At 35.7% G+C, this 17,849-nt stretch overlaps 1 protein-coding gene across 1 annotated transcript; it reads right to left on the bottom strand.

Annotated features, from left to right (window-relative positions):
- Positions 1–5,625: 5,625 nt before the first annotated feature.
- Positions 5,626–6,849, bottom strand: LOC143640354 (neutral amino acid uniporter 4-like). The gene is made up of 2 exons (XM_077108200.1): positions 6,708–6,849; positions 5,626–6,600 (listed from the first exon to the last, which is right to left on the bottom strand). The coding sequence occupies exons 1-2, from the start codon at positions 6,840–6,842 to the stop codon at positions 5,626–5,628; spliced, it is 1,110 nt and encodes a 369-aa protein (XP_076964315.1). The 5' UTR covers positions 6,843–6,849.
- Between the last annotated feature and the right edge of the window lie 11,000 nt (positions 6,850–17,849).

Raw genomic sequence — 17,849 nt, 5'->3', positions numbered from 1 at the left:
ATATAAATAAATAAAATAAAGGTCTATTTTCAACTAAATAAATATTTTTTAAAAAAGGAACTTATAATAAGGATTTAATTGTAATTATGAGAAAGCTCTAGGCTCCTTACTTAAACTTCAGGAGTCTGTAATCTAATCTATTCCAGAATAAACAATACAAAATTCTTCTACTCTGTGCTTACGTATGAGTGAAAGAGAACAACTGGGTGACAATTTGAAAACTGTCTATGTTTTCTTGTCTCCCGCCCACCCCGGCTTATATTTTTATTTTTTAATGTATGCATAGTTCTTGTACATATTTCTGGATTGTTAAATGATATTTTGGTACATGTATACAAAATGGAATCCAACCCCATTTTTCCTTTTCTTATTTGTTCTAAAATTAGTAATACATGAGAATAGAATGCATTTTGGTACAGCATACATGGATGGAGTATAATTCTTAATTCTTCTGGTCGTACATGGTGTGGAATCCCACAGTTGTATTATTATATATGCACACAGGGTAATAATGCCTAATTGATTCTACTGTCCTTCCTAACCCCATACACCCTCCCCTCTACATAAAGTAACTCTATTCTTCCCTGCCCCCATCTTACTGTGAATTAGCATCTGCATGGCAGAGAAAATGTTTGGCCTTTGTTTTGGGGGAATTGGCTTATTTTTCTTAGCATGATATTCACCAGCTCCATTCATTTACCAGTAAATGTCCTAATTTCATTATTCTTTAATGCTGAGTAATATTCCATCATATATATATATATATATATATATATATATATATATATATATATATATATATGCATATATCATTTTATTTATTCATTCATCTGCTGAAGAGCATCTAGATTTGTTCCAGAATTTAGCTGTTGTGAATTTAGCTGCTATGAACATCAATGTGGCTATATCCCTGTAATATGCTGATTTTAAGTCCTTCGGGTATAAACTGAGGAGTAGGATATCTGAGTCAAAGGGTGGTTCCATTCCAAGTTTTTGAGGAATGTCAATACTGCTTTCCATATGGTTGTAACAATTTGCATTCCCACCAGCAATGTGTGAGTGAACCTCTTTCCCCACATCCTCATCAACATTTATTGTTGTTTGTATTCTTGATGATTGCCATTCTGACTGGGGTGAGATGAAATATTAGAATAGTTTTGATTTGCATTTCTCTAATCACTAAAGATGTTGAACATTTTTTCATGTATTTGTTGATTGATTGTATTTCTTCTTCTGTGTAGTGTCTATTCAGTTCCTTGGCCCATTTATTGGCTGGGTTATTGTTTTTTTGGTGCTAAGTTCTTTTGAGGTCTTTTATTTTTTTTTTTTGAAAGCAAAATAATTATGTTTTATTGAAAATTCAGAAGCATTACAGTACTTTAAGACAGACTTTTTCATATTCTTTTACAAAGAAAAATAAAACATTTGACTCGAGCACAATGATATTCAGTTCTAAAACTAACAAAATCCTTTTGAAAAACAAAAATCCACAGCTTGATTTATTTAGGTCATAAGCATGTCTTTTTCCTATTTGTTGCCTAGAAAACTCAAATGCACATTTTTTAGAGTGATATTTCCAATATATCATCTTTCAGGGTCCAATTTAAATGGTAGATTATATTTTTATCTAGTTCATGTAAGTTACTGCTGTGTGTTTGTACATGTGGGTGCACACATTCCAGCAGGAATTTTCCTATTTTAACATAAACTTTAAAGAATCAGAGTGATCCATCATTTCACTTATGAGAGGACAACAAATATCATGTCTAGTCATTTCTTAAGCAGATATTCTGATCTCCTAGGCCAAAAACCAACCAGTTTCAGAATGATATGAGACCTAGAAGGAAATGTTAGTGGTATGTTTTAGACTAACCATAATTCTATAAAGTATTAACTATTACAGTCTGTAATTTAAGAAGTATCCAATCTTTTAGATCAGCTTCTCAAATTATAGTATGAAGAGGGAGCCAAAAAGACCAAAATAAATCAACTTTTTAAAATTAATGTTTATTTTTATAGCAAATTATCTTATGTCTCAACATTGATTGAAATACTAGTATTATTTAAATAATTTTATTTAATATATACATCAACTCTACTCTGTATCTTCTCCCTTTTAAATGAAAAATAAGAGATAAAGAAATGGAATTTGGGTACCTATTGTCAACAACTGCATTACTCAGATGCTGCATTGACATCTGTGGTGAAGAAATAGACAGGTAAGTTACAGCAAGATCTGTGTTTTTTCACCACTAGAAATGGCATAATATAGAACTTTAGTATTTTATAGTACTTTGAAGTTAAACAGCTTCTATGTAACTATTAAGCAAATATTGAGGGAAATCAAATCCCATTAGAAAATTTATAACACATGCAGTGTATAATCCTCTTGTAAAAATTTAAGTGCATTTTCTACACAAGAGGCAGAGATGATTTTAATAAAGAAGAATTAAGGACAGAATTAAAATATAATGTGGCATTTGCTAATACAACACTTATTTTCATTTGGTAACACCATCTAAAGTAATCTTCAACCAACAAAAACTCTTACTAATTGTAAAGAAATCTGGCCATGAGGGATAAATTTCCTCTGACAAAATGTTTGGGAAGCAGTGCTTTAACAACAAGTTGACTCTGATCCTAATAAAACTCTAGGTGTAAGGGAGCAGAGATAACTTGGTAAAAACAGAGCTTCACCAGAGGTAAATAAAGGTTTTCTTCCCTGCCCCACCCATTCAGCAGAGATTACTCTCAGACAAGACAACTTTCAGAAAAAAAATTTTCACTGTGTATTAGATTGATGCTGTCATTTCAACCATATCATGATGGACCAAAAAAAACAGTAGACACAAAATTCCACAGGTACAATCACTCTCAATTCTCCCAGCTCCCAAAGTAAAACCAACAGCTGATACAATCAAAGTATTTTCTCCAAGAATCTTTAGAAAATGTTATGACTCATAAACACTAAATTTCAGAAAAATATTTCCAATGATAAATATGTATTTCACTGTAGAATCATTGACACTGAACTAATGCATATTCATGAGCATTCTGTGCATCCTAATCTTTCACCAAAGACAGCTTAGTAAGGAATGATTTTTAAGTAATACCAACACAATGTTTAAAAAAAAAGAAAAAAAACTTCACATAATGCTTGTACCCCACTTTCAAAAAAACTGGCATAAAATCTGTAATGATTATGTAGTAATATTATTATCAAATACGCTTAAATAAGAGTGCACTGAAACATTGAATTTAGTGTATCTTAAAAATTAAAACCATTTTCTCCCCCTTTAGCCCTTCTTCCTTTCTAAATTTCAACTTTTTCTTGTAGAATCTTGATAATTTAGTGACTTTCAAATTGGATGTTGAGTCAGCATTATCACTGCATATGAAAGCCTAGTTGACAATATGCTCAAGATGTGTTGATGCTAAATGTAAAATTTATTCTTATGATCAACTATTCAACATTTCATTATATTTTATTAATTCCATAAGGAAATAAATAGGTGAAAGTACAAAAATAAAATTTCACACAGACTATAAATACATTGTGAAGACAGCTGACAAAAAAACTAAAGCTATTTTCCATTAAGCAATGGTTTTTTAATCATTTTACAACTTATAAATTTTTTAAACATCTAATTTATTCTTAGATTCAAGATTTATAGCATTAGTTTCAATGAAGATTACTTTTCCTTTTCCATATTCTCTTAGTATGAATAAAGACTCAATGTAACATATTTAATACAAAAGTATTACAAAAACTGTTATTGGCAATGCTTAATGTAAATGTTTTTAAGAAGTTTTGATTCTTATGAATCTGTAGCAAAATAAAGCTTCTGATATATTTTTAGGATCATATTGATGATCATTGAATGACATAAGCAAAAAATACCCATGTAAACATTTATATACAAAAATAGAGAATATATTCTCTACAGTGAGTTTAATGGCATCTTGCAGCATTATCCATTAGACTACCACCAGGCCAATTAAAATGTTCCATGTTTTAAAGTTTGAATTTTTTAAGTCAGAAGAAATTCTTTTCCTTATGCTTTAAACTTAATTATTTTCATCTTCCCCATCAAATGAGATTATTTGTTTTGGTTATTAAGTGTGCTTGAAGAATTTGGAAGAATAGAAGATATTTCTCCGGAAGATACCTGGACTGTCTCAATATTTAGTTAACAGATTATTATTGTTTGAATTTTTCCTATCCATGCATTTTTTAAAAATATTTTTTTAGTTTTTATAGTTGGACACAATACTTCTTTATTTATTTATTTATTTATTTATTTATTTTTATGTGGTGCTGAAGATCGAACCCAGCGCCTCACACATGCTAGGCGAGTGCTCTACAGCCCCAGCCCCCTATCCATGCATTTTATGGTTCTTTTATTCTGCCCATTCAGATCAATGAAAGACTGGAAGAAGGAAAGCCATAAGGCTGAAAAAATCCACAAGTCCTATATTTCATCAGTATCTATTTTCTGCTATTAAGGAAGATAGTGCCTATGAAACTGAGGAAAGAGAAGGAACATAAGGAGAGCTCCAGCCACAAACACTGCAGCACGGCCCATTCTAGCCCACCATGTCATAGCAGCAATGGTCTCAATTCTGTATTAAAAAACAATTGCTTCTTTCCCTTGCTGAGGTATGAAGCCACAGTGCTTGGTTCTTAGTTTCCTGCTTTTCTGTTCAGGTGATGTATACTATTCAAAGATCATATACACACTTTCAAAATATAAAAATATAATTAAATAGACTCAACAATAAAATTAAACTGAAGATAATTTATTCTTGGATATGATGTGAAAAATAAAATCCCTGGCCTTGTAGTCAAGAAATCAGGTTCTCTTTTTCTCAAGCCCAAGCGGCCTTGACCAAGTTGCTTAACTTTTCTGAGTCTTCACTTACAACTTACAAGGAGTTGTACTGGGTAACCTTTAAAGTCCCTTCCTAATCTGACTGAAACACTAGATCAGAATCTTGCTAAGTACCTCCTGCCTGATATGAAGATCACCTACTATACAGTACAGTGTAAAAATAATTCTGTTTGAGGGATTTTCTGATGCTTATATCATGGGAAGTGTATTTCCCAATGGATGGGCTAAGCATAAGTAAGCATTTGGCTAAATACCTAATAAAAACAATCCAGATTTTCTTACGTTATACAAAAAGCTTACTCTGATATTCACTGGGATGGTCTAGAGAGAGACTTTTGTTATGTATGTCCTGATTTAATTCGCAAACTGTTGAAGTCCTATATCTCCTCAACTTGGTGGCAAAAAGGTAGCATGGGGGTAAGAGAGAAATCTTGATTAAAGTGTTTCATACAGAAATTATAAATAATTTAGAAATATTTTTATTCTTTAATTTTTTATATTTTAATTTTTTCAATTGTCCAAAGTAATTTAAACAGTATTATATTATTTAAAGCATGTCATAGTTCACCATTACTGGTAAAGTATTGTAGTTTTCTGCCAAAATATTAACACTGTGCCAAAAATGGGGAGAGGACGATCTATTTTTTAGTATATGGTGATGTGTATTTTACTGTTCTTATTTTAATTGCTTTCAAAACTGAGACAAAACATAAGAATCTGAACTCTGCTTCTATTATTTCAAACCAGATGCTAAGCCTGTTGAATTCAAATTCAGAGAGGGATTTTGTGGAGTAACAGCTACATCTCTGGCAGTTGGATAAATAATTTCTTCAACAGTTACATATGTACCTAATAAGAAGCCAACAACTCCAGTGAATGCTATAGAAATATTTTTCAGGATCATCCATATATTGTAATGTTCCTTAGAAAATGTAAGAATTTCAACCAAAGGTGGTAGAATCAGGGCCAATGTGCTGCTGCTCACAACTCCAACAAAGGAAATTACGATGTCTAAATGAGGAATAAGAATTGCTCCAGCACAAATAATACTAACCAAGAAGGATCTTATCCCAAATTCACAAATTTGCTTCCATTTAGCATGAAATTTGGATGTGACTCCAGGGATAATGATTTCTGCTGGAACATAGAACTGAATTGAATATGTCACAAAGATGCCAAAGGAATACAGAATTTTCACTGACTGATATAACCATACATCCTGGGGAAGATTCAAAGTTATGCTGCCTTTGATTTCATCACGAAAGCACATATATCCTAAAGTAGCCAAAGTCACATACAAAGTTGTAACGATCCCCATGCCAATATTCAGAGCTTGAGGGAAGAGTTTTGAGTCTTTCATTTGGTTTTCCAGTGGAAGGACCACTCCTATGCCTTCGAAAGCAAATACAGCAGTACCAAAAAAAAGCGGGTATTTTTTCCAACCAGCCACTATTGGAAGGTTGTGGGGATCTGGCATGTTCCTAACAATGTACTGGTAAATTATCACAAGACTGACAGCCATGGAAATGTTGGCAAGGAATGAAAGTACAAATAGATTCTTTAGCTCACGAATGAAGACCAAAAGAATTATAAATGGAAGAAAGCAAAGCATGTATATCCTTAGGTCAATACTTCTTCTTTCACATGGATTTGACGAATTGGTACTATTCAAAACAAATACTTTACTGTCCAAGAACCCTTCATGAACGTAGAGCAACATTCAGGTAAACATTTGAGTCCTTTGGTGCCCTCTAGAGACAGAGATGGGCTAATAGGACTTCCTATGGTCTCACATGTTTACCAAAATGTAAAACATTGTTTCACATTTTCAGCTAAAAAGACAATATAAACACTGCAGAATCCCAGCTGTGTTATCACCCAAAAAAAGTCAACCATACTCCGTCCCCATGCTGCTTGCTTCTGAAGACAACTCCAAGGACTCACTTCCATAGCGAAACTCACAGTGTCACTATAACCTAATGTTGACTTTTTAAACCAATATTTGCATACAGTGAACAGAAATAATTCCTATAAACACAAGGCTGATTGGTCCAAGCACTATTCCTGCATTTTTTATTGCCAATGGAAGTCCTAAAAGGCCAGTTCCAATATTTCCTTTAAGAAGACGCATAAGAGTTTGTAAAAATAAAATGCCCTCTTGACCTTCAAGCTGGTAATGCTTCTGAACAGGCAGTAGCTCTTGCTCATGCTCCTCATCTGATGTCCCATCAGAATTCTGCTCATTTATCAAAGGCCTCATTACATACATATCTAGCTCTTCGCGCCCAGCCAGCTTCGGCCGCCGCCGGCGTAGGGCGTCGCCGCTTCCGTCTCTCCCGGGTCTCCAGGACGACGACGCCCAGGTGCCCGCTCTCCCGCGGAAGCGTGACCGGTGTCAGGCCCAGACGCCCAGCCCCGCGGGACCGCGCCCGGAGTCTTTTTGAGGTCTTTTATATCCTGGAGATTAATGCTCTATCCTGAAGTAGATGTGGTAAAGATTTTCTCCCATTCTGTAGGCTCTTTCTTCACATTATTGATTGTTTTCTTTGCTGAGAAGAAGCTTTTTAGTGTGATACCATCCCATTTATTGATTTTGATTTTACTTCTTGCACTTTAGGATTCTTATTAATGAAGTCAGATCCTAGGTTCTAGAATTCATAAATGAATTCAGCAAAGTAGCAGGATTTAAAATCAACACCAATAAATCAAACACATTCCTATATATCAGTGATGAATCTACTGAAAGAAAAATTAGGAAAACCACCCCATTCGCTATAGCCTCAAAAAAAATATTTGGGAATCAATCTAACAAAAGATGTGAAAGACCTCTACAAAGAAAACTATAGAACACTAAAAAAAGAAATTGAAGAAGATCTTAGAAGATGGAAAGACTTCCCATGCTCCTGCATAGGCAGAATTAATATCGTCAAAATGGCCATACTACCAAAAGCGTTATACAGAATTTGATGCAATTCCTATTAATATACCAATAGAATTCTTCACAGAACTAGAAAAAGCAATTATGAACTTCATATGGAAAAATAAAAGACCTAAAATAGCCAAGGCAATCCTTATCAAGGAGAGTAAAGCAGGAGGCATCACAATACCAGAACTTAAACTATGCTACATGGCCTAATAACAAAAACAGCATGGCACTGGCCCCAATACAGACACATAGACCAATGTACAGAACAGAAGACACAGAGACAAACCCACATAAATAGTTATGTCATACTAGAAAAGGCGCCAAAAACATTGCCTATTCAACAAGTGGTGCTGGGAAAATTGGAAAGGCACGTGTAACAAAATGAAATTAAACTCCTATCCCTCACACTCCATGAAAGTCAACTCAAAGTGGATCAAAGATTTAGGAACTGTGAACAGAGATCTTGTGCCTAATAAAAGAAAAAGGAGGCCCCAAACTCTGCATTTTAAAAATGGTTTTCTTCTTTGCCTAGCTGAGGTGCCAGAGAGGCTCTATAATTATAATGGTATTTATCTGGACATAGGAGAGCAGCCCAAATCCAGAGATGCATGATATCAGATGTTTCAGTTAGGGGTAAAGTGTGAAAGTTTTCAAGATCAGAAAAAATTCAAGTATCTCCATCTGAGAAGATGAGATTACAGGGGCCATACTAGATAGAAGTTTTATACTACACTGTCAAATCCCAGCAAGTTTATTTATTGGTATCGAAGTTTCTTGTCTATCCAGCTGTTAATAGTACTGACCTCACAGTGTCACCAAGTGAGGTAAGGCACTCAGCCTAGAATAGTAATAAATGATTCATAGACATGGTCATGCTATCTATTTGCTGAGGTAATTGTTCCTAATAATGTTTCCTCCAACTTCCCGTGAAATATTTGCCAGCAAAAAAATGTTAAAAGGGAACAAGATGTGAAATTAGGAAAAAGTTGTAAAACCAGCTGTAAGAAGGTGTTCATGCCTCAAGAAGAATTGGTCAGAAACATACATCTCTTGAGACAGACTTCAAGGTACTTGTTTGGTTCTCCGCCCTCCCGTGGAAAGTAAAATCTCCCAAGCTTCTAAATACACGCAGTTCATTTTCTTCTATAAAGTTGTTCCAGGACATAAATACAGACAAGGGGTTCCTGGCACCAGCATGAGAGCTCATCTTACAGCTCAACATCATGGAGGTCTAAACTAGGCATGTTCTGGAGATAACTGATCAGATTCAAATCCTAGCTTTTAATTTGATCACTATTAATTTGATCTTTGGAAAATTATTTAATCTAAGTCTCTCTTTTCTCCCCTATAATATGGGGATCATGAAACAGGGACACTAGGGGAATTCAAGGAGACAGCAAATGTGTAATAGGCACATTGCCACAAAATGTCCATGTCCCAATTCCCAGAACCTGTGAAAATATTGGAAAATATGTGCCAAAAAAAGAGGTGCTATAATTGGAATCAAAATGTCACCTTTTCAAATAGGGATTATTGTCCTGGATTATTTGGGTAGATTTGATCTAATCACATGGGCCAAACAAAGTAAAAGAAAGCAGGAAAGTCGTATAGAGAAGTGGCAGCACAGTTCCAAAGCAAAAGAGAGACTCAAGCCTGCCCCCCCATTTGTGAGTTTGTGAACTGAAGGAGGAGGCAATGAGTCAAGCAATGTGGGTGACCTCTTGAAGCTGAGGATAGTCATCCATCCATAGCAAGAAAAATGGGGACTTCAGTCCTACAATGGCAAGGAACCAAATTCTGTTAACAACCTAAATTATCAGGAAGCAGATTCTCTCTTAGAACATCCAGCAAAAAATGCAGCCGTTCAGACACCTTGATTTATTTTTTTGCCCAATAACACCTGGGTTGGTCTTCTGGCTTTTTGAACTATATTAGTAACATTTCTGTACGTTAAGCTATAAGCGTGTGATAATCATGGTCGTGGTGGAAAAGTCGTACAGAATGTCAATACTTAGAATGTCAAGTACTTAGACTGGCCTTTATAGAGCAAAGTAAAAACTAATGAAAAATCCAGCAATTTGATGATAATGATGATGTTTGTCATCCAGAGGATGACCACAATGAACTTTTAGGTTCCATCTGAAGTTCTGAATATTAAACCTGCCTATAATCACAGTAGTAACACTTTTGAACATTTCCCATTGTTTAGCTATTATACTGCAATTATACTGCATGTTTTCCATACAACAAATTCTTTTATCAAAGCTTCATAATTGTCCTATGAAGTTCATATACAATTATCTCCATTTTGAGAATATAAAACTAGAACTCAGCATTCATTCGTCTTCTACTAGAATCTGCTCTGAGTGATCTGTGTATGCAGAACTGATCAAGGACATAAATTCCTAAGTGGGGGGGGGAGATTCATAGTGTCCCCCAAAAGATGTAAATACAGCACAATGGGTTGTTTCTTTAATGGACACACATGCTTTCTATTCGTTTCTTTCTATTAATGCCTAAAGCCATACAGTTGGAGTTCTTTGAAATCAAGTTACACAGGGAGAAGCAGTAGAATTTGAAATTCTTTAAGAGATAGAAAGAGAATTGTGCTCTTTGAGCAAGACAACCCTAGCTGTGTTCCTGCTGAGCCCAAAGCATGTAAGTTTTAAATAAGGGAACCAAGCCCAGATTCTCAGCACCTTAGGAAACATGAAATGGAATTCACGTGGACTGAGACAGAGTTTAGAAATGGGATGAAATGTGCAGTCTCCTGTGATCAAAGTTTTACAGGATGATTTTACTCTTCTTTCCTCAAGGAGAATCAATCTTAAGTCTCTTGTTATATAATAAAAAGTTTTAATTAACAGGTGGACACCAGACAAGTTGGGTTCTCCATATACTACAGCTAGTATTTTTTTAATGCTTATAACCTTGTTATTTTTTTAATTTTAATTTGTTATATATGACAACAGAAATAATTATTATTCATATTACACATACAGAGCACAATTTTTCATATCTCTGGTTGTACACAAAGTAGAGTCACATCCTTTGTGTCTTCAAACAGGTACTTAGGGTAATGATGACCATCTGCAGCTAGTATTAATGGTATAAAGGTAACAGGACTTTGGAAGATATTTTAAAGGACCATGGAAGGTATGTTAAAGAGGCAGGGTGTTTGGGATTTGAATGTATAGGATTGAAAAATGAATGCCTTGGTTGTGACTCTGAGCTATATAATGGTCTATGTGACATGTACAAAGTGACTTTATCTCTTGAAGATTTTTAAATATAAAATTTATAAAATGGAACAAATAATATTCATCAATAGGTTGTTTTAGCATCGTAGGAAGCAAGATGTGTAAAACACATAGCCCAACACCTGGTACACAAGTCAGCTACTTAATGCTCATGAGAAGAATGAGGCACAAGAACATGTGTATGCGAGAGTTGTCATTCACACATAGAGATCTAGTGTGTAGATATTAATAAAGTCCTTTTATGCACAATAGCTTATTCGGGTCTTGTACAAACTGGTTATCATTTTACTATTGTGTGGCTCTGCCATGGGAAAGACACTACCACTCCAGATGCCCAGGGAGAGACCTATTCCCTGGATCACATTTTCATCAAGTCCTGCTGAGAATTTTCTGGTAATTGGTGGAAGGCAGAGGAGACTGGGAGGTTCTGGGGGGAGAAGATCTGCATGTGGAGCCTTGTAACTCCACTGACTAAAGGCAGCTGGAGAAGGCACTTTCTCACTCTGTCTCTTTGAAATGATACTCATAAATTAATCCATGAGGGAAAACAGAATTAGTAACGAAGAGCCACTTGGACTACAGACATCTCACACAGCCCCACTGTGAGGAGACTCTAACATGAAAATTTGATGCTGAATGTCTGTCTCTATCACAACAAAGTGGAAGAGCCTTGCTCAAAATAAACAAAGAAATAAAAAGCTAACAAATTATGAGAGTACCCAGACACAGCAGAACTGGGAAGCTCTTTATTTCACTTGATGCTGGGGGTCAGTGAGGCAGAAAGAAGAAGCCACAGTGAAAACACACACGGAGTCACATGGAAGTAGGTCACACGGACCTGGATACTCTGGGAACTTCAGAGTATGAAGATGACAAGGTTCCAAAATAACACAGCTGAAACTGTCCAAGGAGACACAAATCATAGAGGTATATCACTAACAAAAGGAAAACAGGTACACTCAAGTATGCTCCAGTTAGAATATAATGTAGGTATATTTGAAAGATTCAGATCTAACTGTACAGGAGAGTGACCTGTTGGCATGAGCAAGACACAATACGAAAGTAGAATGTATGGAAAAACCACTTTTATTTTCAAAGAATGAAGTCCTGTAGCAAAGGCGAAATCAAAATTGCATTTCAAAATTGTCTCTGTGGTCCTGATCTTCTCAAAATTCTGGTAACCTTTATTTATTCTCTATAATAACACCTAACTGGTCTCCTTGTCCAGCTCCAATTTTAACTTCTCATATCTACCATGCTAGCATTCTTCCTAAAATATACAAGTGGCTAACCCACTGGAATAAAAGTTCACACACAACATTGCAAGATGTGCCAATAAAGGATGGAACAATAGTACATACACAAGTTCTCGTACATTTCATAGAGGAAGACCAATTGTTTTCTTAAACTGATATGTGCCTAAGATGAATAAAATATATTATTTAAAGATAAAAATAGAGCCCCTAGAAAAACCAATAGTATAAACTTACCAAATTAGCAGTGGTGACTCATTACATATTCATATGCACAAACTAATCAATAAAAACACAAACCACATAAAGCAAAGAAGACAGCAAAGGACATAAAAATAAATAAATAAAGATATGTGCTCATACAATAAAATGCAATAAAATAACAGCAAAACTAAGCATGTTTACTTACTATGGCAACAGATATAAATGCCATGAACTCAAATATTAAAGAAAAAGACTTTCAACTACGTTCAAAAACTTAATTCCAACTAAAATATTTTCTGCAGTCTGAGACATACATGTTTTAACATTTAACATTTCAGAACTCAAATGTTGGACATTTTATGTTCAGGTTTCGAGTGAAAATGAACCTTTGTTTTTTATGAATAATTGCTATTCAACTAATGATAAATTGTGTAATTCTGGGAATTTTAGAATAAAGTAAATGCTGTCATATTTAAAACAAAATGATTCAAAAAGATTCAGAGTGAAATGATGGCTAAGTTTTACCAAGCAAATGAAAATTAAAAGAGTACAGAAGTTGTGATATTAATAGCAGACAAAGATGAATTCATGTAAAAAGAGCATTAAGGAGGATAAAAAGATTAACTTAATAATCCACAATTAAGACAGAAACTTGAACATCTATGAAACAAGCAGCATATTATAAATGTACTTAAATTTTGTTAAAAAAGAGACATTCACCTAAATACAATAGGAATGGAAAACATTGAAGCACATCCTTTAACTCCTATGACTTCAAATGAAAAAATTAGGATAAAGAGTTGAAATAATGTAGGAAATACATTTCATCTAATATATCTCATAATCCCTAGTCTAAAAATGGCTCTATGATTTTTTAAGCATGCATAAGAAATTTATAAAAATTAAATTTACATGAATTAAAAAGGTAAGAAAGTCAAAATCCTAAAAATAATTGGTCCTGATGATTATAGCTAACAATAAAGTATTATGTACTTAAAAATTTATTGATAAAATAGATGGTAAGTATTCTCACCACCCAAAAGATAACTATCCAAGCTGATGGATATGTTATTAGCTTGTGATAATCATTTCACTATCGATACATCAAAAATATCAGAGTGTACACCTTAAGTATATAGATTTTGTCAATTATACCCCAGTAAATTTGGAGGAAAATAAATAAAATCAATGGTTCAAGTTATGTTACTCAGAATTAATCGATTCATGGACTCTATTTAATCCACTTTTTCAGGCCCTTCGCTACCAAAACTCATTCATTTTAAAACATACTATGAGCTGTTCTTGGATAGGCAGAATTAATATTGTCAAAATGGCCATATTACCAAAAGCAGTATACAGATTTAATGCAATTCCTATAAAAATTCCAATGACATTCTTCATATAAATAGAAAAAAAAAATTATGTAATTCATTTGGAAAAATACAAGGCCCAGAATAGCCAAAGCAATCCCTAGCGAGAGAAGTATGGCAGGAGGCATCCCAATACCAGATCTTAAATAACAAAGCTATAGAAACAAAAACAATATGGTATTGGCACCAAAGCACATATGAAGATCAATGGAACTGAACAGAAGGCACAGAAACAAACACACATAAATACCATTATCTCATACTAGACAAAGGCGCCCTAAATGTACACTGGAGAAAAGATAGCCTCTTCAACAAATGATGCTGGGAAAAGTGGAAATCCATATGTAGTAGAATGAAAATGAACTACTGTCTCTCTCTCACCCTGCACAAAACTCCACTCAAAGTGGGCCAAGGACCTAGGCATTAGACCAGAGGCCCTGCACCTACTAGAACAAAAAGAAAGTCTAAATCTCCATCATGTTGGCTCAGGAATCGACTTCCTCCACAAGACTCCTAAAGTACAAAACGTGAAATCAAGAGTCAATAAATGGGATGGCATCAAACTAAAAACCTCTTCACAGCAAAGAAAACAATCAAGAACATGAACAAAGAGCCTACTAAATGGGAGAAAATTTTTGCCACCTTCACCTCAGATAGAGCATTAGTCTCAGGATATTCAAAAATGCTTAACACCATAAAACAACTAACCCAATCAATAAATGGGCAAAGAACTGAACAGGCACTTCACAGAAGAAGAAATAAAATGTTCAACAAATATATGAAAAAAATGTTTGACGTTCTAGCAATTGGAGCAATGCAAATCAAAACTACACTGAGATTGCATCTCACTTTCAGCAGAATAGCAATTATCAAGAACACATGGGGCTGGGGCTGTAGCTCAGTGGTAGAGCTCTTGCCTCACATGTGTGAGGCACTGGGTTCAATCCTCAGCATTACATAAAAATAAATAAATAAAGATATGTGTTCATTTACAACTAAAAAATATTTTTTAAAAAAAGAATATAAATAACAATAAATGTTGGTGAAGATGTGGAGAAAATGGTTCACTCATACATTGCTGGTGGGGCTGCAAATTGGTACAACCACTCTGGAAAGCAGCATGGAAGTTTCTCAGAAAACTTGGAGTGGAACCACCATGTGATCCAGTTATGCCCACTCCTCAGTATATACCCAAAGGACTTAGAATCAGTATACTGTAGTGACACGGCCACATCAATGTTTATAGCAACTCAATTCACAATAGCTAAGCTATAGAACAAACCTAGGTGACCTTCAACAGATGAAATAATAATTGTGGTATATGTACACAATGGAATATTACTCAGCCATAAAAAGAAATTAATTATGGCATTTGCCAGTAAATGGATGGAACTGGAGACTATCATGCTAAGTGAAATAAGCCAATCCCCCAAACACCAAAGTCCCAATGTTCTCTCTGATATTCAGATGCTGACTTATAATAGGCCTACAGGCAGTGGGCTGTGAAGGTTCACTAGATTGGAAAGAGGGACTGGGGGTAAGGCATGGAGGATGGCAATAGGAAAGACAGTAGAATGAACTGGACATAACTTTCCTGTGTTCATATATGAATACATGAGCAGTGTAACTCCACATACAACCACAAAAATGGGAAGTTATACTCCACATATGTATGATTATGCCAAGATACATTCTACTGTCATGTATAACTAAAAAGAACAAATAAATTTTTTTTTTCTTTAAAAACCAGCCTTAGGAACTTCATGAGGCCTTATGCAACTCAGTGAGACACTGTCTCTAAATAAAATACAAAAAATGGCTGGGGATATGGCTCAGTGGTTCAGTGCCACTGGGTTTAATCCCTAGTACCAAAAAATAAGTAAATACATAAATTAATTAATTAATTTGTCATGACAGTATAAAAACAGTCTTGGTAAAATGAAGTTTACCAGACACATAAATAGAAGATTGAACCTAAAACCTATAGAAACTAAGATTTGATTTAGCAGCAGTAAGTCATGTAAAAATTACACACTGGAAACTGGTTTTAGTAGGTAATATGCTTAGTATAATTTAACAGTGTGCAATGCTATTGTCGAATAAACCTAATCCCATGTTCCTGGGAGTTTGATAACTAGAATCAGAGAAGCGATCTATTCCAATTTCAGTTTGGGAAGAGAGATGTTTTTATTGACCTCTTTATAGAGTAAAGAGGGCACTGAGTTCCTTGTAACCAGAAATGTTTGAGGGGAGGCAGAGCTATGGTCTGGATCATTTATTCACATTTCACAAGATTAACCCCACAGTGGAATGTCCTTGTGATCTGCAGTTGACATCAATGGTCAAAGAGTGAGTGCCTCCCTGGGCACTCAGGTTCAGCCAATGCAACTGTTCCTTATCTGAACACACCAGGGGACTAACTTCTTATTTCCTTTCAGGCCACACCCTGGGCAAGCTTGCACCCACAGATCCTGGTCAGGGAGAAGCAGACTGCGTGGAAATTACCACACAACAGCAGCAGTTGGTAAAATCTCTCTCTAATGCGACATATACCTGAGTTGTCTCAGATGCCTGGAATATTTATGGGCCTGACACCAGGGTGGGGAAGGAAAGTGGCTGGTCAGTAGCATATTCACAGGCAAGTGCCATTCCCAGGTTAGGAAGACCTCTTACTAGACAAGGGCAATCAGGGTAGGCATCTCCAGCATGATGCTGGCTACCCACAAACTGCCTTCTTCTTTTGCCTTTTTTGCTAAGATAGAAGGAACATGGTCACTTATGGAAACTAGAAGCCAGGGCCTCTTTCCTCTCTGTATTTTCTTCCCCAAAGTCTGCTCTGATTAAAAAAAAAGAACCTGAATCACTGACATGGCTCTTTTAGACCACTTGAGTGGTGCTATCTCAGGCTCCTCATCTGGAAGTTTTATGCCTTTACAAAGAACATGGAGTCCATCAAAACTACCTAAAATGCTGAATTAAGAAACATTCCAAGTGTGGTAGGAGAAATTATAGTCAACTTTGAGTCAAAAGAAGTATTATCCTTGTGAGTTTGGGGAAACAATCTTCCTCAACTCAGCCATCCTAGCTGTAAAAGGGGAGTAATAAAACCTATCTCGTTACCTTATTTGCTAGTTTCGAGAAGCAAGTGAAATAAGAGACATGAGGAAGGACTTACAAACTATAAAATGCCACACAAATATAAATTAATGAAACAAAGTAAACCCACTAAGTCATCTGATCTTCTTTCAACAACCCCAGGAAATGGACAAGTTATTATTCCCTTTTATTTGGCAAGAGGCAAAATAGAAACTAAAAAGGAACAGAGTATTTGCTTAAAATCCTTCAGCATGGAGGTTTCTCAGAAAACTTGGAATGGATCCAGTGGAACCATAAAGAACAGCCCTTTGCCTGTTCTTTGTGGATCCAACAGCTGCCCAGCCCTCTCCCTGGCTCCTCTCCCTTCTTCCTCTACCCCATATTTTATTCACCTGTAGTAAAGAATGTGTACTCTTGAGCTGTCTTGAGCTTCAGCAAGTAGGCTACCCAAGCGAGTTGAGCATCCTGTGTCCCATCCCCTCCCAGCCGGCCACCTGTACTGCAAATGCTTTTGGTTGTTTCCCCCAAATCAGCTTCCACCCTTTTTTTGCAACACACAAGCCCCCTTTCCTCTGACCTCAGGTTGGAGGAGCTAATAGGACGACAACAACAGAAAGACCAGAAGGTGGGAAGAAACAGGGATTGGGACGTCTGACCCCGGGAGCTCTCCCAGTCTCAGCACTGTAGAGCTGATAATGGCCGGATCCTCACAAGTTCAACTCTGGTCTAGAGCTCCTTGCACAGTGACAAGTCTCCTGGGACAGCATGGACACCAGGTCCCCAGGCTCACCCCTTGCTCTTCAGGCCTAAGCAGCATCATGAGTCTCTACCAGTGCTGATCCTTGGCA

The sequence above is a fragment of the Callospermophilus lateralis genome, unplaced genomic scaffold (assembly GCF_048772815.1).
Source record: "Callospermophilus lateralis isolate mCalLat2 unplaced genomic scaffold, mCalLat2.hap1 Scaffold_194, whole genome shotgun sequence".
Lineage (NCBI taxonomy): Eukaryota > Metazoa > Chordata > Mammalia > Rodentia > Sciuridae > Callospermophilus > Callospermophilus lateralis.
This window is presented reverse-complemented; position numbering and strand designations above follow the sequence as displayed.